The sequence below is a fragment of the Dendrobium catenatum genome, unplaced genomic scaffold (genome assembly GCF_001605985.2).
Source record: "Dendrobium catenatum unplaced genomic scaffold, ASM160598v2 fragScaff_scaffold_659, whole genome shotgun sequence".
Taxonomy (NCBI): domain Eukaryota; kingdom Viridiplantae; phylum Streptophyta; class Magnoliopsida; order Asparagales; family Orchidaceae; genus Dendrobium; species Dendrobium catenatum.
This window is the reverse complement of record NW_021319121.1, coordinates 1,083,160-1,108,797: the sequence shown is the minus strand read 5'-3', so window position 1 is coordinate 1,108,797 and position 25,638 is coordinate 1,083,160. Positions and strand designations below refer to the sequence as shown.

Below are 25,638 nucleotides of genomic sequence, written 5' to 3'. Positions count from 1 at the left end.
TGACCATTGACTGTTATGGATTTGATTGACTGACATGCATATTGATAGCATCGCCGTGCTTTGATTTCAGTTGTAGGCTTTGGTGACCTGCTGGGCTTTGTAAAGCTCATTATATGTGGTTTAAAATTTCAGGTCCGAGCAAGGCAACTGGAATGGAGTTCGATCAGAATGTCAGACGAATCCTTTCACTATGGATGCCTGGGGCGTCACAGCTCCGGCGGTGGTCCGGCGAGGGTGAGGGCCTTAGGTGGTGGTCCGACGAGGCTCCGGCGGTGGTCTGGCGGTGGTCGAGTAGGAGCTTATTCATTCTCTTCTTGCTTGAGTCCTCTTTCAAGAGAAATGAGGGGTCTATTTATAGATTTTCTGGAGTGTCATGCCCCGTAAATAGCCAAATAGGTGAGAGATCAAGGGTAAATGGGGAGTGGTTAGATGGACGGCCGATATTGAACCCCTTGATCATGGACCGTTCGCCAGGCATTTGGAGGCCTTAGTGATTTCGGAATTCGGTGATCTTGGGCTCGCTGGATTTGTCTCGTCGAGCCGTTCAATTCGAGTATAAGCTCGTTAAAATTGAAGACCGTTTGGTAACTCAAATTGTGATTCGAACCTTCCAACAGCACTTTGAGTCTTCGATTTAGACTCATTTGGGCTCGGATCGAGTTGAATTTGGTGTCGTTGGGTTCGTATTTTCGAGACGCTCAGTTTGACTATAAGTTCACTGAAATCGGAGTTCAAGAGCTCCCAGATTTAATTTTTGAAGTTTCCGACTCTATTTTGCATCAAGATTCGTGCCCGATCAAGATAATTTTTTGAAGATGTATCAATTATAATATTCTTATCTCTCAAATTTAAATTATGAATTATTTTTATCCAAAATACAATTTGAAGGATATTTCATATTTATCCAAATAATATAAAAAAAAAGTCCAAAGAATGCATCAAGAATGAAAAATTAGGTTCACGTTAACGAGGTAATTGCAAGACGCGGTTAATTGTTAGAAGACAAAAGGCTCCCGGTTTACATCGGCGGGTGAAGCTTTGCTGTTCTCAGAGGAAGCAGCGAAGGGGTGGCCGGCGATCGAGGAGGCCGGCGTTTTCCGATACGACCTGGAGGCGAGTTCTCCGATCCAAAAACCCCTTTCCCCTCTTCACTTCACTGTCATCTTCGTTCTTAGTACACTCTCCTTTTCCTTTATCGTCCCTCAAATAGGAAAACAGGCTCCTAGGCATGGTTGGAACGAACCCTAGTTTTATCTCCGCAGCAGCAAACTAATTTGTGTTGCGTCCCATGAGGTTTGGTTCCATGTGGGATTCCCTTCATAATGATTCGTCTGCCACAGTGGATACACCAATTTAATTTGCGTTTTCCATCGTTTTAAAACTTTTATCCGCATTTTCTTACTTCTGAAATTTTCTCAAGGGTTATTTTTTGTGGCGTTCGTGTTTTTGCAGCAACCAGTTAAATGAAACAAAGGAAGAACCCTTCTGTGCTTAATCATGTATTGCTGAATTGTTCTTCTCAGGTGTGTTTCAGTATTCTTTGGTATTTGAACCGTTGTAAGTAGTTTCTGGCTAGGGTGGAGTTCATTGTTTGATTTTTGTAGTTAACTGGATTAATTGAACACGTTGATTTGCTCGTTTTGCTTTTACGGGCCTATTCTAGCACAAGAAGATAGAATGAGTTAACGCAATCTATGAACTCAATGCAAAATATTTGGTTATATTTAAGGCCAAAGAATACGGGAGATGCATTGCTGGAAAGGTTCCCGAGATCGAACAGGGCATGTGCTCAAAAGAATTTCAGGCACTTAAAGCATGCATACAGAACATGGTATATACTGACTTGGTTCATGCTGGCAAATTAAAAAATTTAATGTATTCTATCAGACATTGTTATTATGCAGTTTCTTGCATTCACTGATGATTAACTTTTTGAATATTCTGTTTCCAGATTAAAAAGAAGGCTTAAGGTTAGCTACGAAAATCTTAGATTTGCTGTGCATTTCTATTGGAATATTTCCTGGATATCAAATCGTATGTTATGTTCTGCGTCATTTTCGCAGGAAATCCTCTGTTTTTGGTCTCTTATTCTACCCTGGAGAACTTTTATTCATAGTTGTAAATTTTTTTGTTTGCATTTCCTTTGCTGAAACGGCATCCACACTGAGTACTTCTGCAGAAATCCATTAACGTGCGACAATCATGTTTGGAAGTTCATCTAGAGATCCATCCAGTGCAGTTTTATGTGGTTCAGGGGCTCTATCTCATGTTTATATCCAGCACCCACCTTTGAGATGCAACATCCCTGAGACACATGGACTTTTTTATGATGATGGTAATAAGCTACTTCTTTCGCCAACATCAGATCAGGTAGCATTGACTAATGTATCATTGTTCTGTTCATTGTATAAGTCCAGCTGGGCTGAACTTGGTGATTTAATGAAGGTTTGCTTTGGCAGGTATTGTCATGGAAAACTGCTCAATGTGACCAGTATGATCCACCCAATTCTGATTCAATAAGCGAGGGACCTGTGCTGTCTATTCGGTACTCTCTCGACAAAAAAGTTATATGCATTCAACGGTCAAATCAAGAGATTCAGTTTAAAAATAAAGAAACTGGCAAATCCTTCAGCTGGAGGTGCAAGTCAGGTTCTGAAAGTATACTTGGTTTTTTCTGGACAGACTGCCCATCTTGTGACATCATATTCATAAAGACGAGGTATGTTTTCTATATTCTGATTTGTTAAAAAAGGCATAACATAAGATGTGAATAATTCAGAAGGTTTTCTCATTTTTAAGCATGTTTTGTGGGTATCTTTAATTTTAAGATGAGATTTTTCATTTTAGTTTGCGAACATCTTATTGCTACTGACATATAACTGTGTTACTATCCCCAATATTTATTTGTTGCTGTTGTTTTCTCATGAAGGAAGATTTATCTCCACTTTATCCTCATATATAGAAATTTTGCTTTTATTGACATCACCATTGCCTTAAAAATTTATTTCACCATCCAGGTTACATTGGCCCACATCTAAAATGGTTGACTATGCAGTTTCCCTTATGGCAAGATTTTACTCACTAGCCTAACCAACATTGCAGCTTGTTTTGGTCCCTTCACTGCCATTCTTCCTACATTAACCCCTCATGACATCAAACACACACTCCATGTTCTTTCTTTTTCTATTAAAAGAGTTATTACATGTCATATCATTATTTTTATGTGAATCGTTGTGATTAAATAAGATCAATAGGTTGACGCATGCTCAATTGCTCATTGAACTGCATGCGTATTATCATTTAAGGATGAGAACTCCATATACTTGTCTTATGAGTCCCTATTATGTTTTGTGTCAGTCGATTATAGAGTTCATGCATTTTACTATTTTTTTAAGAAAGTATGAAACCAGTAGGCAATTTTAGGAAAAAAAAATACTGGGTGCCGAAAAACTTGATCATGCTATTAATTTGTACAATCTTGCAAAAGTTTTCTTCAGGAATAATGATCTCGGAATTATTTTTAGAATGACCCACTGTCTCACATTGACGACTTGCTATAGCGATTGAAGTCTGCAACAATCATCATGAAGTTGGATCTTAATTTAGTTAGCATCTAGTGCACATCAATGAGATGGATATATGGAATATTGCTTTTGAAACTAGGCTACAAGTGGCTGGTCATACCATTCAGAATTTGCAAGGCCCCAAACACTTTCATGAGACTGATGAATGATGTTAAGTGACCATACTTGTATGACCTCATTATTGTCTATCTAGGCGATATTTTATTCTTCAGCTGATCATGGGAAGAGCACTTGGAGCGTTTGAGGAAGGTTCGCCATCTACTACGACAACATAAGCTCCATCTCAATTGAAAGAAGTGCGAACACCAATAAATCCCTCAATCTTGGATTTGGGGTGGGCAATGGAGAGATCAAGATTGATCCTGTTGGTGAAAATAATAACGGAGTGACCCATATTGCAGATAGTGATTGACATAAGAAGTTTGATGGAGCATGCCAATATGTCCGTAAGTTCATCCTTTACCTTTCTTTACTTACCTCTTCTTTACATGCTTTGATTTGGGTTAATGCCAAATTTCAATGGAGCCAAAAGTAAGAGGATAAGTTTCTTTTGTGAAGAAAAAAATAATTTAGGCCTCTATGTCAGGCTTGCCAAATTTAGAACAATCATTCGGATTGGAGGTAGGTTCTAGTGGTCATGCAATGTAGGATACTAATGCAGGATGATAAATCCGTTGGTCACTCTGAGATTTTCTAAGAGCTTGGAAGAGCCATCCCATGTACACCAAAGAGATGTTGTTATTGCATTAAGTAGTAAAACATTAACATACTTACCTTCTTGGGAAGAGGACTGTGTTACGTACATGTCACTTACTATATACCATTTTAGTATTTGTAGAATAAGATGAAGCTGCAACAAGCTCGACAAATGAAGTGGATGACTTATCTCGTACAATTCAATATGGTGATTAATTAAAAGAAACATGCAACAAGATGTAAGTACCTCGGATGATGCATACTTTATATTACCTCCAAACCTGCACACAAGAAGTTGGGATTATACACACCATTTCCTGTACCAAGCCGTCAATAGAAAACATTGCTGTAAATTTTCTGAGAGGTTTACAAAAACTAAGAGATGCCATGACTACTATGTAATCATGGATAGATTTTAAAGAATGATTGTATTCATTTCTTAAAGGCAAATAATCATGGGCGAGAAGTTAGCTGGAATCTTCTTTTAACATGCATGCACACTTTGGACTACCTAGTTTCGTTGCATCTGATTGAGATAATTAGTTACTGAGCGGATTCTTGGAGATCTCGTGGGTTATGATATGTATCAGATTGAAGAGGAGCATTGAATTTTATTCTAAAATTGATTAACAAATGGAGGCCATGAGTAGAATCATGGTTCACTTAATAAAGGAGAACAATAATAAGAATCCCAAAAGACCGCCACAAAGCTGCTTTGTTCTTTACCTCTCCTGCTGTTCATGGTGGGGTTGAAGTTGAAAAAAATGAGCTTAGTGATTTTTTAGGGCATTCGTAAAATTAATAAATTAATGGAGAGCAATCTGCAAATGCCCCAATATAAATTCTAATAAAGGCATGATTGTCATAGTATCAAAGTCAACTTCCATGTTTGAGATTTGTCTTTTTACATTAAATCAAGGATCGCCTCAAGGGAGAAGGAAAGAAATTGAAGCTAATCAAGAAGTGCTTTTTAAATTTCTAGGATTGGAGATAAAGTTTGCTAGTTGGAACTATTGCTATACATAGAGATATATTTGGTTGTAAATGTGGATAAATTGAAGTTTGAACCTTCCTTGCTTATTGGCGAGTTTGAAGAAATTCTATTTGCTATGGATGTTCTACTCTCAGAGCATGAATTAACTGAGGATTTGGGCATACTCTTGAAGCACTTGAAGCAAAAAACTACCACCATTGGACATGAACCAAAAGAGATATTTTGCATTTACAAGAAACGCTAGATGCTAAGCAAAGCCAATTGATAGGCCAAGGGAGTTGGACAGGCTGCTTTGAACTTTAATTTCATAAGTGTGAAATCTTCCAAAATGGGGGACCTATAATCTAACGATAAGATATGGTAGGTGATCAATTAGATTGTCTGTGATCACAATTTGATTATTAGGTTGTGAAAAGATTAAAAAGTTTGTGAAAAGTTCGTGCTTGTTGTAGTTTTAATGTCTGATTTCTCCAAGAAAATTGCTAGCATTGTTGATTCTTAGATTACACCTTCAATATCAAAGAGGTTGTTGTAAGTAGACTATAGGTGTGGCCAAATTGTCAATCAGACATTACCTGGGATATTTTCTTGGAAGTTGGTTTGTTCGATCAAAATTCAGATTACATCACAGAATGATGTAGATAATGATGAGTTAAAATTTTTAAGCTTGTTTAAGCTTGTTTGGATATACTTGTTTTTGAATTTGTAATCTATTATTTGGATAATTCATGCTGGAATAACCTGTTAACTTTGATCTTATCTAGGTTGTTATTAGGGATATGATTTCCTCTTTTGCTGGAGTTTGTTTAGGTATGCATTAAATTTTTCTTTGTCATAATTAATTATTTACACACTCTAAATTATATTAGGATAGCAATAAGAAACTTCCTTTTCCCTTTTCTATTTATATTCCTGTTTTCATTGCGAAATTACTTAACCCATTTAGGCTTCCATCCTGGGTACTGATGCTTTTTCCAATAATTGAAGTTCTCCTCTGTTTTCCTATATCAGGAGTTGCAATTCTGGGCGATCCTAGCTGCTGGTAGCCTCTTTGTTTGCTTATATTGGAGTCGTTGCAGCTGCTACTATTGTTGGTCGCTGCTCTGCTGTTAAGTGTTGCTGCGAACTCTAGTGATGCTCAACGCTCTAGGAAGAAGGAAAAAGCCTTTCTGCTTACTGTGTTCACTTTAAATACAAAAGGAAATCTATATACAATAAGGAGAAACTAAACCAACTTTTGGTGTAGAACTCAAATAATGTAGCATTTCTATTTTTTCTAGTGCTTTGTAAGACTTTGCAAGATAAATCTACCTTGTGGATAAAAAACATGATGAAGGGAAATGTTTGGCAGTCATGTAAAATCTAGTTGGTGCTGCACATATTTGTTAAATGAAGCAAACATTTGCCCAGAATAGGTCCACAAGAAACGTGCCACATTTTAGCAAATTAACAAACGATATCGAGTGAGAACTTACAATATTTATTGCTTTATTGTTTAATTTGAAGTTAAAGAAATGCAATAAATTTTCATCCAGAATAACACTATAAAAAATATTGGAAACATTAAGTTGTCCGTCATCAATTTGAGATTGCTCAAGGAGTTGGTACATGCAGGGGACAAACAACCATTCGTAGAACTATAAATCCTTCATATAAGCAAGTGGAACATAAGAAAAAAAAAAAATACTGACAAAACTCATATTTAACATGCTCGACTCTATGTTATTACTATATGACAACACACATTTAGGTAGAGGTAACTTTCAGAATCTCTTTTTCTAGTTGTCTTTTACCGAGAGTAGAACTGTCCATGCTTCACAAAAGCCAGTGGAACATAAGAAAAAAAAAAATTGACAAAACTTATATTTAACATTCATGACTTATATATTATTACTATTTGATGACACAAATTTGATAGACCTACCTTTCAAAAGCTCTATTTCTAGTTGTCTTTTGTCATGAGCGTCTGGTTCAATGCTTCAAAAGATGTGTTATATTACCTTATTCTTCTGGAAGATTTTTTTTAATTCTTATTAATGTTTATCATGCATACCTGAAATTTTTGGAGGCTAATAAGAGCCCTTTTTTATGGTTTTTCATTTTCCTCTATCATGCATTCCATTGGACCCAAAACAAGTTATTTTATTTTTCTAATTTCAACTGGAAAAATGTTCCTTGGGCTCTTCCAATCGCTTTTGTCATTCATCATTATTGAGGTGTTTTTCAGTGGTATAGAATCTCTTTTGTATGATGCTGAGTTGAATACCCTCCGATTAGTGGAAGCAAAACGTTTCAATGTGAGCTGGTATGTCTACACACATGAAAGTCGGATGGTTCTTCTAGCCTCTGGAATGCAATGCACAACTTTCTATGGATTCCAGGTATTCATTTTAAAGTAGAAATAGCCATTTATGCTAAAGTACAATGACCATGAATACCGTTGCTATGCATTATTGTTTTTTTGCTTTATTTTATCTAATAAAACTTGAGTAAATGAGTTGCAGTGACAATGGACATAGAATATTGAACTCTTTGTAAATTTCATCTACTTGTTGTGGACTCTAAAGAGCTCACCTGACTTCAGATTATGTGTGTATTTTAATGTTTTTTTGACACAAATTAACTAGTTTATAAATCACTACATAGAAAATTTACCCTCAGATAAAGAATGTTTTTAGTTAAAGGCTACCTATAGGCGTAAGCCCTATGATTTTTTCCCACCCGATTATGAGATATTTTTTTTTATGAAGGATATTTGGGAGTCTCTTTATTAAACTTTATGTTGCAATGTATTTTTGTTTAATTTAACCTGTTGTGTTGATTTGAGTTTGTGCCGTTGCTGTCATGCTCAGAGGTAGTCTTGGGATTGATGCTGATAAGGGGCCCGTGAATCCTTCAGTTGATTTAGAATTTTAGAAAATTTGATATCCTTAATATCCTAATGCAATATTGGGCTTTCTTTGTCCCTTCTTTATTTTTTTTTTTAAATTTGATTTCTTCTTACATTCTCTCATAAAATGAGATGTGTTATCTGATTTTTTTATTATCTTGGGAAGGTTTGGTTTACTACCGCAAGTTATTCAGATTTTGCTTCCTCTTCTGATTCCAAAATTCAACTCAAGTTACAATCCCTTGCTAAAGATATCCTGTCTTGACAGCCCTGATAATGGGAACTATAGCATTTTCTGCATGTTGCCGTCTCGTTTATCTTATTATCCATGTGCTTGACTCTACCTTACTTTAAGGTATTATGTGCTCCGAAATTCTGTCCCGGCCTCTTATGAAATGTATTTTGAGTCAAATTTTCTTAAGGCATATTAGACTTATAAAATAAGACACTACATATAAATTTTGCCATCATTTTGTGAGGAATTTATAGGGCCTATTTGGATGCCGAATTTATGTTGTATTTACACTTAATTTAAGTAATCATATCAAATGCCAAAAAACACAAAATTAAATCTCATCGCCAATTTACTAAATCCGATTGTTCGGCGGATTTACAGGATTTGAACGAAGAAGCGCACGAAAGAGGTGAAAGATCGTTACCTCCATCATAACTTCCAATCTGACTGAAATAACGTTGTCATCAAAAGAGGTGAAGAAGCTTTCTTTAGCGACTCTATCAAAAATCTAGTTCATGCGAAGCACTAGAAGCGGAAGCAACAATGAAGAAATGGCAACGACGAATACAAACCCTAGACGAGAGAGGTTAAATAATTTTTTAAAATATTTATTAATTTAATATTTAATTAATGAATAGTTAATTGAGAGTATAATAACTATAATTTAATTAATCTAATTATAATTGATAAAAAATTTTAGATTAGAATTACTAACATTTAATCATATAAATTAAATAAAAATAATTTTTAATCTCTATTATTTTAAATAATTTTTAGAACTTAACTACCTCAAAATTTAATAAATTCAAATTTACAAATATGATTTAATTAATCTAATTAGAAATATAATATAATTATTATAGTAAATATGATTTTTTAATCTAATTGAGAGTATAGTGTATTTAGTAAATAAATAATTAAATATTTTAATTGATAATTAAAATAGATTCTATTTATATTATTTATAATTATTAGCAATTGATGGCAATTAATATTAAAATTAATAATGAACTCATAAATAAGTAAAAGTATAATCAAGACTAGTTAAAATTATAATTATATTTTTAGTGAATTAATTGCCTTAAATCCCGAGTCGTGTTGCCAAATAGCCTTAAATTCATCATCAATTATTATTATTTTAATCTTATTTGAGCTAACAAACTTTAAATCCTGTAATAAGTGTCCAAATAGTTCATTTAGATTTAATCTTATTTAAATTTTATCGCGCTATGTTTTTAGGATTTTACATTTTGAAGATTTAATAAATTCGGATTTCCATGATTTACTAAATCTTATTTAAGTTAAATCATGTCTGCATCCAAACATGCCTAAAATGTGGTTCCAGGTTTCTTATAAGCGCAAGCCTCTATGATTATTATCCTTATCACTTCTCAGTAATGGGAGAGAGCTTTCAATATATAGTAGCGGCAAATTTGATTTTGAGATTTGAAATTTTCCATCCTACACTTAAAGGGGATGATGAGAGGACTGACGACGAACACGATCCCCTCGTCTTAGGTTTTCATGATCTCTAATTTTTTTTGTTAGATGAGGTACTCAACCCAACTTGACCTAATGATAATTCTCATTAGTTATGAGTTACTTCGTCCAATGGAATCTTGTAGACCTAGAGTAGATAACAATGTCTTTTGTGCCCTACTATCATGGATATCCCATGATTCAATACTCAATGTTTCAGCCTTTGAAGAACTTATTGGCTCTAGATGTGACTGTAATTAATGATGTCATTTTGCGACAAAACCACCCGATCATTACCATTTAATTGTTATGTCATTTGGTAGTAAAACCACCAGTTAGAGAATACTTGTCATGTCTATACTAGTGATATATGCCCGACAAGGTACTGACTCTTTAAGAGTTGAGGTTATTCTCAAATTTATCACCATCGATGAATGGTTGTAGAGGGTGAATGGATTTTACTTGACGTTTGGTGGATGATAGATTTCATTTGAATATTATTTTCTTATTAGTTTTTATATTTTTTGTAGAAATTTAAATCCCACAATAATTTTGTTGAGATTTGGGGGAATTTTTATAGATAGAGTCTCATTTGATTGAGATTAACTTTCAACATTGCTATTATCATAGTGATGTTGAAGTATATATATTTGCAACATAAAAAATTTGATTTTTGAAGATGGACCTCTCTGATTGAGTTCTGTCTTCATTATAGCCATCGTTGGGGTGGCATTGAATATTTTGTTTTATTATTTTTTGCTCTCGTCAACTATGCCAACTTGCTTGTTGAGAATCAGGTACGATTTGAGTTTTTATTCAAACTTGTGTGATTTACGCACCTTAAATTTAGGAGCTTGATGTATGGTCAAGGCACATGATGGTAAATTTGAATTTAAAAAGGTTTTGTGATTTTTAAAATGATTGTAAATTTTATAGATCGATTGCATGCCTTTCAAGATGGACTTAATTCAATTTATTCTTGACTCGTGCATTATTCTCAGGCGTTTTGTTCAGGCATTTAGTGCATTCGTTGGAGCACATGCAAGTAACATGAACTTTACTTTTAAACGGTATGTATGCTTTTGGAGCACATGCAAGTAAAGTTCCAATATATTGAAGAATGTGCAAATATGCGATGCAAATGCACTTTTTTCATCCAAGACTTGTCAATAAAACCTATAAAATAAAAACAAACTTAATTAAAAAATGCTTAAAGTTAAAACAAATAAACCCTTATCATCGATGGCGGATTTTGTGAACATGTAGTATCCACCCCTATGGTGAAGAATTTGAATCATGTTATCAGTTCGCATCCAAGTTTGCATCCAAGCCGTATCAGCTTTCATGGCTCAAGAAAGTTAACGAAATCAATGTAAGAAAACTGTCTTGTTCAAGTTTTCATTGGGGGAACAAGTTCTGTGTGATGTTATTTTTATGGATACTTATCATCTTCTTCTCGAATGATCTTGGAAATATGACCGCGGGCTAAGCACAATGGATTCAACAATATCTACTTCTTCCACAAAGAAGATCAATTGGTGGTACTCCTACCTTCCAAAGAGCTGGCCAAACCTATAAATCACAACCCTGAAGTGGTGCTGCAGTCCCTGTTCTTGTGTACCTGCAAGGAATCAGTAGGACATTTTGGCAGAAACAAGACGTCCCAATTTGTACCGCTTCTAGCACATCCTCAACAGATGAGCTCATTACAAAGTTTCATTTGCTACAGATTATGTTGAAGCCTCTCCTAGATGGGGAGAATGACACCGGGCAATACCTATCCAGTTCGATTCAGCCAACCAAACCCTCCTCTCTTATGTTATATGCTACTTATTTCTTTTATTGTAATTTCTATTTTTCTTTAATAATTTCCCTCCAAGGGAATCCTTTGGGTAGTTTTACTCTATAAATAGATAGCTACCTCTCTTGTATTCAGTTTTTATGGTTGAAGAATGGTATCTTTCCTTAGATTTGTTTTTTATATCCTGCCCAAGTCAGTTGCTGGTTCTCTTCTTCCTCAACTTGAGATATTTGAAGAACCCTGCAAGACTGTTGTCCAGCCCCTCCCAGACCTCAGAACTACTGTCTTCCCTTTTTCAGGCCACTGATCTGCTGTCCAATTATCTTCCAGCAGCAAGAATTGCAGCCTCCCTCCGTACAGCCTCCGTGGCTGTTTAGCTACAGTCCACTTTCCAGTTGAACAAGCCCAACAATCTTTCTGCTGTCTTACTGCTAAACAGGTGCCAGTCGCTTTCAGCCGCATCCTGCAATCAAACAGGTGTCTTCCAGTGTTCCGTTGCTGGCAACAGCAACTCCATCGCCCTCCCTGCAATCTTGCAATCACCGGCAACAACATTAATCATCCTTAAGCAGATTACAATAACTTTTCAGCCCACTTCTTCGGATTTTTAGTGCTCTTTTTTTTTTCTTTCCTTGCCCTCATATATTCCGGCATCATCCATCATATTGGATAATGGATCTGATGGTAGGTACGTCTATATTAAATATAACTATGAATATATTTTATCATATCATACAATATTTATGATTGTACAATCTGACCTAATATATCTTATGATAATGATGAGGGTGATTGTACGTTGATCACTGCATTGCTAGAAACTCAAATTGAAAATAAATATAGATTTAAGGGCAGCTCAAATGCAAATCTAAATGGAAAATATTGACACAACGCAATAAGTATGCATTTTTTACGATGGCAGACTTTGAGCTCTTTATAAGTTTTTTTTGCTCATTTTTTTTTCTTTCTTTAAAAACATATCATTTCTATTTTTTTCCGCTTGCAATTGCCCCTCCTTTTATAATCAGGTCGCAAGATCCACTTTTTGAAAGGTAATCATCCAATTAACCAATATTTGTCCTAGCTTTTTCTTTCTGTTTTGTCTTGTACTTCTGCTTTAATATGCATGGGGGATATCTACATTTTTTTTTTTTTTTTATGGGGGATATCTACATATTATTCTGGAACATGCATATTTTTGCGTACGCACATAATTTGCTTATGCATGGAAAATTTATTTACAATTTATGCAATCTCTATTATAGTAAATGCTTTTTTCCATGCATTATCTGTACCTTCTTAGAATGTTTTCAATGCTAAAAATGCTTAATTATTTCTATCTTCCAGTCATACTTCTCTTCTGCCCCAAGTATTTAGAAGTTTCACGCCTCCCATTTCTCTATCTTCCAGTTTCTAAGATTCATTTTCAAGCCATAAACCTAATATCTTGTAGTTTTCATTATACTTTTCAGTTTTCATCTGGAGGAATCATCCGATTACCCAAATTTGAGATGACTATGGTTAGAACTGAGGCAAACCAGAAACCTGTTCTTGCTGTTGAAGATGTTCATATTGCTACCATGTATGGTTTATTATTTACCTTGACATTGTTAGCTTGCTATTTACTTACAACTAAATTTTCTTTATTTTTTCTGTATGTGTTTCTCTATTGTATACTTTTTTGTTTTGTAGCTATGGGAGGATTTACTGCTTGCAACATGATAGGGCTGGGATGATACTAAACTTATATAGGTTTTACCGTGATGCTGTTGTGCATCAGGTATACAAAACTCTCAATCTTTGTACAGACAGAAAATTTATCGTGTAACTTAATTTACTGTATTTTTATTTCAAATTTTTTTGATAAGCGGATGTGTGGGATTCTGCAAACCCTGATTTTTTTAATGGATTCTTGGGCCTTTAACATGCATAGTTTTTGTTTTGCAGCTACTTTTACTTCAGTCATGTATATAGATCTTTATGATATTGTTGCCTTACCTGCACGAAGTCATCATGTTTGTTCCGTTAACTTATCCTCCTATTGTACGTTCTGTGAACTTACCTTGTTTCATGTATGACAACAATTGACGCATTTTTTTCTCTGATTTTTCCATCATTAATACGTCACTTAGATACATTATTGCACTTAATTTCATTTTTGTTATCGAGTCATTTCTGTTAGGCTTTTGCTTCAATAGCTAGTACTTTTGGCAACATGAAGCAAGACAACTTTCAACTCCTAAGAAATAAAATTTGTACTTCCACTTGAGAAATTACTGGCATAGAAAAAAAATTCTATTAATTCTGTTATAATAATTTTTTTATGTGATTCACTGATTCTTTACACAAATATATGACATTTCAGGGAACTCTTCCTACTTATTCAAACAGAATTGCTGTCAGTGTGGTAGATAATGTACTTCTTGTTCATCAAGTTGATTCAAAAGTTGTTATAATCTATGACTTGTTTTTGGACTCCCTGGCCCCAGTATCTGCTCCATTGCCCCTTCTTTTAAGAGGCGCTTCTGTTAATGGAAAGCAGGCAGCGCAAGTGGGGGATAACATTGCTATGTCATATGGTGCAATGATATATGCAGATAAATGGTCTTTTCTTGTTCCAGATCTTATTTGTGATCTTGACCATGGACTATTATGGAAGATTTACCTGGATTTAGAGGTGAGTTTAAATGCCTCAATACTGGCAATGTATATTTCATGGACAGGATGCACAGTAACATGCTTATAATTGGTTTTTAGGCTATAGCTGCCAGCTCTTCAGACATACCTTATCTTTTAGAATTCCTTCAACGTAGAAAGTCTGATACAAGCAAAGTAAGTAATTAATAGTTGACTGTTGTAAGTAACATTTTTTAAACTTTGAGTTCACTTCATTAGGATTTTTACTAACCTTTTCTCCTTCTTTCAGAGTAAGTTATTATGCCTGGCAATTATGCGGTCAATTATTCTTGAAAGAAGGCCTGTTTCTATCATATCAAGTGCAATTGATGTGCTTGTAGCTGCTTACTCTCACGTAGTAAAAGCAGGAAGTGCTTTGCATGGTGGAGATAGAAGGGCATCAGAAACATTTCCAGATTCATCCACCCAGCAAACTGAAAACCCTGGGTCATTATTTGTGGACTCCGTGGGTGGAACAAAGAATAATGAAAATTTTGTCAAGCAGGAATCTTCAAGCAGAGCAGAGAGCAAGAGTCAACAACCTGCATGTACAAATGTAAAGAATGAACACTTCAATGATGCTGCAGTATCTGCCGCACCCGGTGTCCCAGCTTGCTCTGTTTCCAGTTCTGATGCTGATACAGACTTGGAATCAAGGAACCATTCAACTCAGCACCCTGAGATGTCCTTGTCTGGTGATAGCAGTGCTAAAGAAACTAGAACTTTAATGCAACCTGGACGTGGGGCTGAAACACCTGTTGTGAAAGGGGAAGAATCATCAATACATGCTGAGGCATTTGAAAATAGAATCAGTTCGATTGAATCTGGCATTTCTAGTAATCAAGGTGCACAGCTTTCCACTGCTGCAATTTCACCAGATGAAATGTACAATTTTGTCTTTGCCATTGTTGAGGATGAAATGGGTGGAGATCCAGCATATTTGGTTGCTATTATTGTTGAGTTTTTGCGAAGGTATGCTACTTAATCATGTGTAAACGTGCTTGGTACATATTTAGTCTGGTAGATACTGGTATGAGTTTCTTAAATGTAATCATTATTCTATATAATAAGGATTCCTCCTTCAAAATGCGACTGAAGTCCATTTTATGAGTTTTACTTCACATAATTTAATTTTCTTCTCTGACTGCAGTGTATTTAAGGAAAAAATGAAGGTTCATCCAAAACTATATGTTATGACAATCCAGTTACTGGTACGCAGCAATCGTTATGCTGAAGTTGGATTATTGGTGATAAACAAGGTAATATTAAACACATTTTGTTAAATATCTCAAGTTTATTACTTTTATGCAGCAATTGCTTAGTATCTGTTGCTTTCTGTAGATAACAAATGCTGTTTATTGCAAGAATTTGCTATATGTGTCCGATTTTATTTACGGATTACTTTTTGTACTATTGTCTTATGCTATGTAACTTTATGGTCTACCTTCTTGCACTGGACTGGCTTCTAAAAATAATAATAAAACTTCGGCAGACTTAGGTCAAGTATGCAATATCATGTTTTCTATGTTACTAGCCTCTTTTGTAATCCAAATTTTATTCATTCGTTGCAAGGCTTACATTAACACAATGTTTCAAAGGATTCATGTTATGATTATTTGACAAGTTTTACACTGACTGTCGACTACCTAATGCAACCTTCCACTTTTCTCATCTAGGACTTAGGACGTGATAATGACAGTGTTTAAGCCCATATCTTTTTCAGTTGGATTACATCAAGGATTAGCCTTAAGCCCATATCTATTTGCTTTAGTCATGGATGCTCTTACTAGACATTTGCAAGAGGTTGTACCCCGTTGTATGTTTTTTGCTTATAATATTCTTCTTGTTGATAAAACCAGAGAGGGGAGTTGAAGGTAAACTTGAATTATGGAGGTCAACCTACTAAAGGTTTTAGTTTGAGTAGATTTAAAACTGAATATATGGAGTGTAATTTTAGTAGTTATTGATCTAGTGGGGGATTATGATTTTGAGCAATCAAGTCATTAATAAGAGTACACATTTTAGATATCTTGGGTCTATTATTCACTGTGATGGTGAAATAGATGAGGATATTATTATTAGAACTCAAGTTGGATGGTTAAAGTGGAGGAATGCATCGAACTTGTTGTGTGATAGAAAAAATTCCCACAAACTTAAGGGAAAATTCTATAAGATGGTGGTGAGACTTGCAATACTTTATGGCACAAAATGTTGGCCATTAAAAGAGAAGCATAATATTAAGTTAAGTGTTGCAAAGATGAGGATGCTCAGGTGGATGAGTGGCTTTACTCTTAGAGATAGGATACGAAAGGAGTATATATGTGAAAAGGTTGGAGTAGCTCTAGTGGAAGATAAGATTAGAGAGAGTCGCCTTAGATGGTTTGGTCTAATCAAATGGAGGCCTTCCGATGACCTGGTTAGGAGAGTAGATATATTAGATTTGGCTTATGTTAAGAAAGGTAGAGTTAGATATGAAAATTCTTGGTTGAAAAATATTAGAAATGACATTTCTTTATTAGATTTAAATGAGAGTTTGATTCTTAACATGATACAATAAAGAAAAATGATTCATGTAGTTGACGGAGTGGGATAAAGGCTTGATGTTGTTGTTATTGTTGTCGCCGTTGCAAGGCTTACATTAGGCCCAAAAATTATCAGTTATTCTTTAGATACTATGCGTGTCTCTCTTGCTTATATTTATTTTTCCTTTAAAGATGACACTGAAAGGTAGAATATGACAGCGCATAGCAAAGGGAGCATAGCTATTTCTATTTATTTTGGCTATCTTATCTGTGGTATATCATCCTTCTTCGGTAGTTATATTAGGAGTATTATTCTTGATACGGCATCACAAAATCATCTTGATCGGGCACGAATCTCGAGGCAAAAATCATCCTTCTTCGGTAGTTATATTAGGAGTATTATTCTGTTATGTGAATTTGGGTACTTGTATTGCTCGAGGAATCATACGTTTAATATTTCTGTTATGTCTAAATGCCACTATGTTTTATGCTCTAGGGCAATCAGGTTCTTTAAGATGTGTGATGTGTACCAATTAGCTTGTGTGCCGTGCAGGTTTTGGAGCCCTCCAAAGAAGTTGCTTTGCAATTATTAGATTCAGGTCGCCAGAATTTACAATTACGGAAGTTGGGGATGGATATGCTTAGACAATTGTCGCTGCATCATGATTATGTGAATCTTCTACTGCAATATGGATACTATCTTGAAGCTCTGCGGTATGCCAGACGAAATAAGGTAAACTATGTTTTTAATCTTCTGTGTGGCGGTAGTTCTAGTTGTATTATAAAGCAAAATTTTTCTACCAGTTTTAATCTTGTCAGTGGTTTTGGTTCTTTCAGTTCAAAAATTGACGTATTGAACTATCAGGATATCAGGATCATTATTCTCGGTCTAAGTCCTGTATGAAATCTGAAGGGATTGAATAACGTATTGGTTAATATAATAATAGGTGTATTTTATATTTTGTGCAAACTGATATCGACATCCTTTTTAGTTTGTAAGCTAGGGTGTATCCTCTTCCTGGAAGAATCTTACATTGGTTCTTCTTATGATTCTACTGTGCTTAGTGCACTAAAGATAGTTTGCTAGAGGTTTTAACGCATTTAACGTATGCTATCTATGAAAACCTGATTAGTGTTACAAAAATCCAAGCATAGTAGCGGGCAAGACCCGTCTTGCCAAGAAATAAATTCTAATATATTAATGTCCTAAGCTTTTTAGTGACTGGTATAAATGCCGACCTTACATTGTTCTTAAAAGAGCATGCCAACTATGGATATTTTCAAGTCACCTGCGTTACCTTCAGAAAATGATGGATGGTTGATGTCACGACCCAGCCTGGTGAGCTCGTGTAGACGAGGCGGGAACGGAATCGGACGTTTAGAACATAAACCTTTCTTAAAACATGCATTGAATTAATCTAAAATACTCCAAAAGAAACTAAAAGCGCCTCTAAAATTTTTTCCGAATATATATAACCACTTCATTATCATTTCATATCACTTCAAGAGAGGATTCACATGTACAAAGGTGGTTATAAAACTTATGTCAAACCACCCAAAAAGGTGTAAATTACAACTAAGCAAAACATAAAAAGAACATGTCAGCCGGTCCTCTATGACCATAGGTGAACGGTGAACCAAGTGTGGTCAACCATTCTTTACAACTGGTTCTCCTGAAAGTATCTCAACATGAGGGAGTGAGCTAATGCTCAATAGGAAAACTCTAACCCTAATATTTTAACATGCCTTTTAAAATGAAAATTTACATATATGCTAGAAGCAAAGTGTCTTGATTGATTTGCTACACATGCTAGTTCATGTCTTATGTATGCCTTATGTATGTCATATGCCATATGTATGCCATGTGTCTTATGGATGTCATAGCTTATATATGTCATATGCTTACTCATATTTATTTTATACAACCATACCGAAGTACCAGGAGTGTACTGATCAGGTATACAAACATCTTTTTGACCATTCATTTCTTTTCCTCTTTTGCCCCAAAGGGCCATATTGTTCTGTATTGCTCATAAGAGCCATATTTGTGCTTTCGCACCATATTTGGTAACCCGCCTTCAACATGCACAATCATTTACATAATCTTTCCATAGAGACGTATGTATATAATGTAGCCTTTATAACAGCCATTTGTCTTGAGCATGAAATAAATACATGAAAGAAACTTCTATGAAATGCTTAGAATTTTTTTTAAACATCAACTATGCATTTGCTATATATCAACTAAACTAAAGATATGCATTTGCCATGTATCAAATCAACTAAATATATAAAACATAAAGGAACAATAAAAACATAAAGAAATATGATTATGTAGGGTAAGAGGTTCCTACCTCAATTGCCCTTTGAAAGCCTTTACTTCACCAACCTCTCCTTAATTATTCTTTCCAAAACTTAAGGGAAACATTACAATATAAGCCTCTTATGTAAATTTAAACCATTATATCACACTAACCTTACACATGCCATAGCTAATCATTTCCATTAAGCTCACTAATACAAATTAACCTACCGATATCCTAAAACATTTAATTAACCACATAAGTATGTTCGTTACATAAATCATGAGTCTTCATTTTAAGTAAAACATAGATCATAATTGGTAATTTCTTTAGTAACCCATAGTTGGTCACATCCCTTTCTTTAATAAAAAATAGAATTTAAGTAAAATTTTGGTTTTACCTAAAAATCAAATTTTGGAAACCTAATGCTTCACTAGGACGTAGCTATTGTTTCAATAATAAGTTTTAAGACGTAGCTATTGTTTCAACTTAGGCTGTTTCGTGTGAAGTAAAGCTTTGAAGGGAAGCCCCTCCGCATCCTTCGGCAATGACATTCCTATCGAATCGGTAAGGAGCTCACTACGAATGTAACCATATCTCTTCATTTCGACCTCTGCTTCGGCTTCGCTTGCTTCGTATGAAGTAGAGTTTTGAATGAGTCGATCTTCCGTCATAGCGAAGGTGATGAACTTTCTTCCATTTCGAGCTCTGCTTTGGCTTCGCTTGCTTCGTGTTAAGTAGAGTTCTGAACGAGTTGATCTCCTGTCACAGTGAAGGTGACGAACTTTCTTTCTATTCAAGCACTATGCTGGCTTTGTTTGCTTTGTTTGCTGTTTGAAATAGTTTTGAAGGAATTGTGCGCTCTGTCAGCTTCGTTTGCCTCAAGCTCTATGTCAGCTTGGCCTATTTTGTGTGAAGTAGAGTTTCAAAAAAATCAAACGGCCGAAGGTAAAGATCTATGAACTGTAAATAAAATATCAAATCCTTATTTCACACTGTTATGGATTTTTAGTTTTGCTTGTCTTTTTCGTCGGTGTTTCGCTATCCATGCCGTCATTTCTATTGCAAAATTATTTCATGGATTAATCATTATGTTCATAATTTATTTAATATTTTATCATTTTTGTAAATTTTGTTTATAATTTTCAGTACTTTATTTTATTTTTTTGGTTTTGAGGCTTAAGCTTCACCTCTCTTAGACAAAACGCCTCGATTCTCGATTTCGTCTTTTTAAATCTTGATTATCATATTTCAAAAAAATCAATTATTATGTATTTTAATTTTAATTATCATGGTAAGAGCTTTTGATGGATGGGTGTCATACTTTTGTTTTTCATAATAAAATTTGCTTATTATCACTGTATGAACTATTCTATAATTTTAATTAGTATTTATTAATACATTTATTTATAGATAGCTAAATTTTAATTATGAATGCCATTAATTATTTTAAAGATAAACATGATATATTTGTAAATAGTTAGTTAATCATGCCTATTTTAGTCTTACAAGTTTATCTATCATAATAGTTCAAATAGCAAACAAACAAACAAGCAACAACAAGCCTTTATCCCACTATGTGGGGTCGGTTACATGAATCTTTTTTTTTTCTTATGTGTTCTATTAAGAGTTAAATTCTGGTTTAAATCTAATAAAAAGTTATTTTTTTAATAATTTTTTACCAAGTATCTTTAGGTCTATTCCTGCCTTTCTTAACATAGGTTGGGTCTAATACACCTACTCTCCTAAAAGGGTCATTGGAAGACCGACATTTTGAGTGACCAAATCGTTTAAGACAACTTTCTCTAATCTTATCTGCTATTGGAGTTAATTCAACTTTTTCACGTATATACTCATTTTTCGCATTCTATCTCTAAGTGTAAAGCCACTCATTGACCTGAGCATTCTATCTCTACAACACTTAATTTTATGCTTATCTTTTAATGGCGAACATTATGCGCCATAAAGTATTGTATATCTTACCATATTCTTATAAAATTTTCTAATGGGAAAGTTAGCAATAGTTTTATCAAACAGTTACCTGCATTATGTGACAAGATTTTATGATAAAAGATAGCACAACACACCACACCACTAGTTAAAATTACAATTCAGGATCTAAGAGGATGCCCAATGATTGAAGAAGATAATTTTAATATCTATATTTAAGAACAATGGAGATGTTCAAAATTTTGATGATTACAGAGAAAACAAAATTATGAGTAAGATGGCAAGAAATTGGGAAAGTAATGGAATATAGATTTAAAAAAAAATATTGTATTGAAGAATCAAGTTAGTTTCATGCCAGGGAGGTCCATTATGAGAGTGTTTTGATGTGACAATTAATAGACACTTATAAATAGTAGAAAAATAATATTCTTATGATTTTATTAATCTCGGGAAAGCATACGATTGACTACCACTAAAATTGATGTGATGTGTATTAAAAAAAGCAAGCTTTTCGAATTTCATCAAAAGATATGTATGATGGAATATTGGCTAGTTTTAAAAGTATTCTTTAGTGAAACAAGAGTTTTAAATTTTAGTTACTAATAATTATTAGTTAATATTACTATAAGATAAAATGATACCTAGATGTGATAAATTTAAATATATTAGATCTATTATACATAAGAATGGGGATATAAATGTTGAGTTAATATTGAAGGGTTAAAATGACACTTAAAGAGTATTATGTGATATGAAAATATAATGGAGGCTTAAAGGTAAATTTAATAAAACTATAATTAGGCTGATTATGTATTGATCGGAATGTAGGATTGGAAAAAAATGTAATTGTTAGCTAAGTTGACTTTGGCAAAAATGAGTGTTAAAATGGATGTATAATAAGTCCAGGAAGGATAGGTTAAATAATAATTTTAGTTGAGTTAAGTGGCTCATGTAGTTTGAACATGTACAATGATGTAGAATACATCCATAAGACTTGTAGATAAAATAATTATTAAAGGATTAAGAAAAACATGGGATAAACTGAAGGGAACATGAACAAAAGTTGTGTACAAGGATTTGCGCAGAATAGTTTTAACACCTCATGGACACTTGAGGAAAACAAATGGGGAATGAGGATTGATAAAGCTGACACCTTGTAGTTGAGATAAGGCTATTGGTGGTGACAACGACTATATTAGTTTATTGAACTAATTCTCATTGCGATTTCTTTTGGTAGCTGGGTTGTTTGATATTGATTACTATTTGTATTAAAAACAATCATATTGTTATTTGCCTTTGGCCTCGTCCTCAGCAAATTAATGTCTAGATAAAGCCAATTGAATTCAACTGCTTATATGTGTATATTTCTTTTCGTTTTGGTTGAACCTTGCTTGTTATTATGGGCTTCCCTATTGTGGAGAATGGCTACGTGAATAAAGGAGCTTTTTTGGTATGTAAGTTCATATTCTAGTTAAGTTTATTTGATACAAGACTAAGCAAAATAAATCATGCAAATTGAGATTTAAGCTAAGAGCAAAGACAGCAACATAAACTTCATAAACATTAAGAAAAATAAGAAAATTTGAACTATTAGATCATGTGATAGTAAGAAACTAATAAGCCAAGGCTAAACAATAATAAAGGTGAATCAGTTTAGACTAACTTACATGGGTTGGCACAAGTCCAACATTTAATTAAGGGACTAGTCACTAGAATTTTTGTTTTATTCAAATTTTAGTAGAATTTGACGGATTAATCAACACATATGAAATGATGCTACTATAAATGAAATGAGGAGACCAATATTTAGTTAGATGAAGACAATTAGAGGGTTTGATACTTAGCTCATGAATGGAAGGAATTGAGTCCTTAAGGAAGTCAAGGCTAGTTCCTCCTTGGCTTGCCCTTGAAACATTTGCTCTTTGTTGAATCAATGTCCTTGTTGTATTGGTAGAAGCTAAGTTTCTTTGGAGAGATAGAATAGTGAGGAAAGAAAAGAAAGTATCATCTATAAGAGGATTTGGAAGTAGAGAGCTCACAGTTTTGGGGTTTGGAGGATTGAACTAGGCTGGCTACATGGGGAGGAGGGGAGAGATGATTTGACTGATTTTAATGGCTTGGAAAGAGAGAATTCAGCTTGGGAAGGGAAGAGGTGGGGCTGGCTGTTTGGAGAAGAGAGAGGGCTGATGTGGCTTGGGAAGGAAAGTAATTGGCTTGAGAAAAGGAAAAGTCAGCTTGAGAGATGAAAAGGTGGGGTTGGTTGCTTGGGAAGAGAGAGGGCTGATGTGGCTTGCTTGGGAAGGAAAAAAGTAAAAGTGGTTGTGGATCTCCAAATGTCACAGTTAATTAGATAAATGCTCAATTAATGTGAATTAATTGTTGAATTTGGGAAGCCCAATGGTAAGGGTGTTGGGGAGAAGGTGGAGGTGGATGAGAGAAAAGGGAAGGAGGTGGTTGATGGTTGAGGGCAGCAGTTTGCTGCAGCTTGGGGGCTGTTTGGGTGGTTAGGGAAGGAGAAAAAAAGAGTTAGAGAGAGAATGATACCAACCAAGAGCTCACACATTGTTGGGTATTTCTTTGCCTTTCTCCAAATGACTCATGCACAAACTCAACTCACCAAGAGAAGAGGAAGCATAAACCAGAAATTCATATCAAAATATTTATCATCCATACAAGAGAACAATGGGCCATATATATAGACACAAAAAACATGAAACAACAATAGACAAGAAGTCCATTGGACAAACAGCATAAAGCTTCCCCAAGTGAGGATAAAATTATAATAAAATAAATAACACCGCACGAATTTCTTTCAACACATGAAAATTAAAAATATAAAGACTCAATCAAGGCCGTAGATATCCGGCCACTACGGTGATAAACCCTCCGCACTTTGATGTCCTCATCATTATTTCTTCTCACATACCAAATCTCACAACTCTTGGGTGCAGAAATGCAATAGAGACTAAAAGGCAGTATTTGTTTGAATCCACCATTTGTTATTTTGATAGCGCCTTTTATTTTGCTGCCATCTTTGTCATTTTGATGGAGATTGCAGTAGAAAGGTGGATGCTTTAACAGTATTTTGCAGTGGCTCTTGGAGGTCCTAGAGATGGCAGTAGAGAAGGGAAAGAGGCTGGGGTGAAGTGAGAAAATAGAAAAGTAAAGTTGAAGAAAAGGCGTGGGGCACATAAAAGGTGAAATAGGCTATTCTGCTTAGATCACACAGCTCTCTAAATTGATCAGAGGAATTGGAAGGCAACACAAAATCCTAAAATACTAACAGAATTCTTGTTATAATTCTCAGCTGTAGGAATTCTAATTATTCATTCCTGCATTGTGCTTTCAAATGACATTTAATAGCTTAGTTCTTAATAGCAATTGAACTGTAGAAAATGGAAACTTGCTTGTGAGGGCTTTTTGTCTTAAATACCCAAATAAAGTAGTAATTCAAATAAGAAAATGACAAATAATTTCTAAGTATAAAAGATAGTATTCACGTAAGAGTGTCATTCCGAGATGTTAAAATTGGGAGAGATTATTTGTGTCCGCACACGTCCGGAGGCCAATCCTGACGCGCCACATCATCCAATGCATTGTGCATTCGGTGACGTGGCGCGTCCGGATTGACCTCCGAACGTGTCCGGACCCTGCATGTAATATTTTTTTCCTAAATTGGGATACCGCCATCACATATTCATTTAGTTTATAATAATATCCTTCTATTATTTCCCTTCTTCCATCTTACATATGATTTATAGTTTGTGAAATTGCTTGCTTGCAGGTTATTACCGTTAGTCCATCTTTGTTTCTGGAAGCAGCTCTTGCTACCAATGACTCTCAACAACTAGCAGCAGTTGTGAGGTTCTTCTCAGATTTCACCCCTGGTTTCAAGAGCACTGCTGAGCATAGCAGGTTTCTTGGAATTTTAACTGAAATGAGTTAAATTGATAGCTGAAATCATCCTCAATGTCTTTAAACGGAGAGATTATTCTGTGCGGACGCTGAAAGCAATTCACCGTCTGGAGACCAACTAGAATGTGCCACGTCAGCGGTACCGAGCATTATTGAGTTAGGTACCGATCAAGGGGCAATATGGCGCATTCTGATTAGTCTCCGGACGACGTTCGGCGTCTGCATAGAATAATTTCACCTTTAAATGAGGGGAAATGAAACAATTTGAAATGCTGATAGCTCTCCTGTATATGGAGTTAGCATAGCTTTCTAGAACCAAAAAAATAAAAAAACCAAAAATATTCTGGAGTTGAATGAACTTGGGATACATTGATATGGTAATCTTCCTAATTTTTTCTGTAAGATATAAATATATGAGTATATACAGAGATCTTGTGCAGGTGAACTGTGGGGATTAAATGGAAATCTCAAAAAATGTTTCTGGAAGAAAATAGGACTATTTTAGGACAATGGTATGTTTACAAGGTCTTTTACAAACTAGAATCCCAGTTTTTGGGATCTGTAATTATCACCAGTGATTGATATTTGGCTTA

The 25,638-nt window shown here is 34.7% G+C and overlaps 1 protein-coding gene and 1 long non-coding RNA gene across 4 annotated transcripts; both read left to right on the top strand.

Moving 5' to 3' along the window:
- Positions 1-1,204: 1,204 nt before the first annotated feature.
- On the top strand, positions 1,205-25,638 carry LOC110094749 (regulator of MON1-CCZ1 complex). Of its 3 annotated transcripts, none has more exons than XM_020820063.2 (15): positions 1,205-1,293; positions 1,453-1,523; positions 1,730-1,831; positions 1,952-1,970; positions 2,180-2,370; positions 2,460-2,719; positions 7,502-7,655; positions 13,152-13,261; positions 13,372-13,459; positions 14,045-14,356; positions 14,437-14,511; positions 14,606-15,327; positions 15,506-15,614; positions 17,431-17,610; positions 24,915-25,638. In XM_020820063.2, exons 5-15 carry the CDS (start codon positions 2,203-2,205, stop codon positions 25,074-25,076), a joined length of 2,340 nt encoding a protein of 779 aa, XP_020675722.1. In that variant the 5' UTR covers positions 1,205-1,293; positions 1,453-1,523; positions 1,730-1,831; positions 1,952-1,970; positions 2,180-2,202; the 3' UTR covers positions 25,077-25,638. The 3 variants fall into 3 exon arrangements, with proteins under 3 accessions (XP_020675722.1, XP_020675723.1, XP_028551424.1); XM_020820064.2 differs by having other exon boundaries at positions 2,064-2,370; XM_028695591.1 differs by having other exon boundaries at positions 1,952-2,034.
- Positions 2,726-6,694, top strand: LOC114579833. Its single transcript, XR_003701029.1, has 2 exons — positions 2,726-6,084; positions 6,286-6,694. It is a non-coding gene; the product is annotated as an uncharacterized LOC114579833 (long non-coding RNA).

Coding starts and splice junctions, on each gene's coding strand:
- LOC110094749 (XM_020820063.2), top strand. CDS start 2,203: ATGTTTGGAAGTTCATCTAGAGATCCATCCAGTGCAGTTTTATGTGGT. Junction 13,460..14,044: donor GTGATGCTGTTGTGCATCAG/GTATACAAAACT, acceptor ATGACATTTCAG/GGAACTCTTCCTACTTATTC. Junction 14,357..14,436: donor AGATTTACCTGGATTTAGAG/GTGAGTTTAAAT, acceptor ATTGGTTTTTAG/GCTATAGCTGCCAGCTCTTC.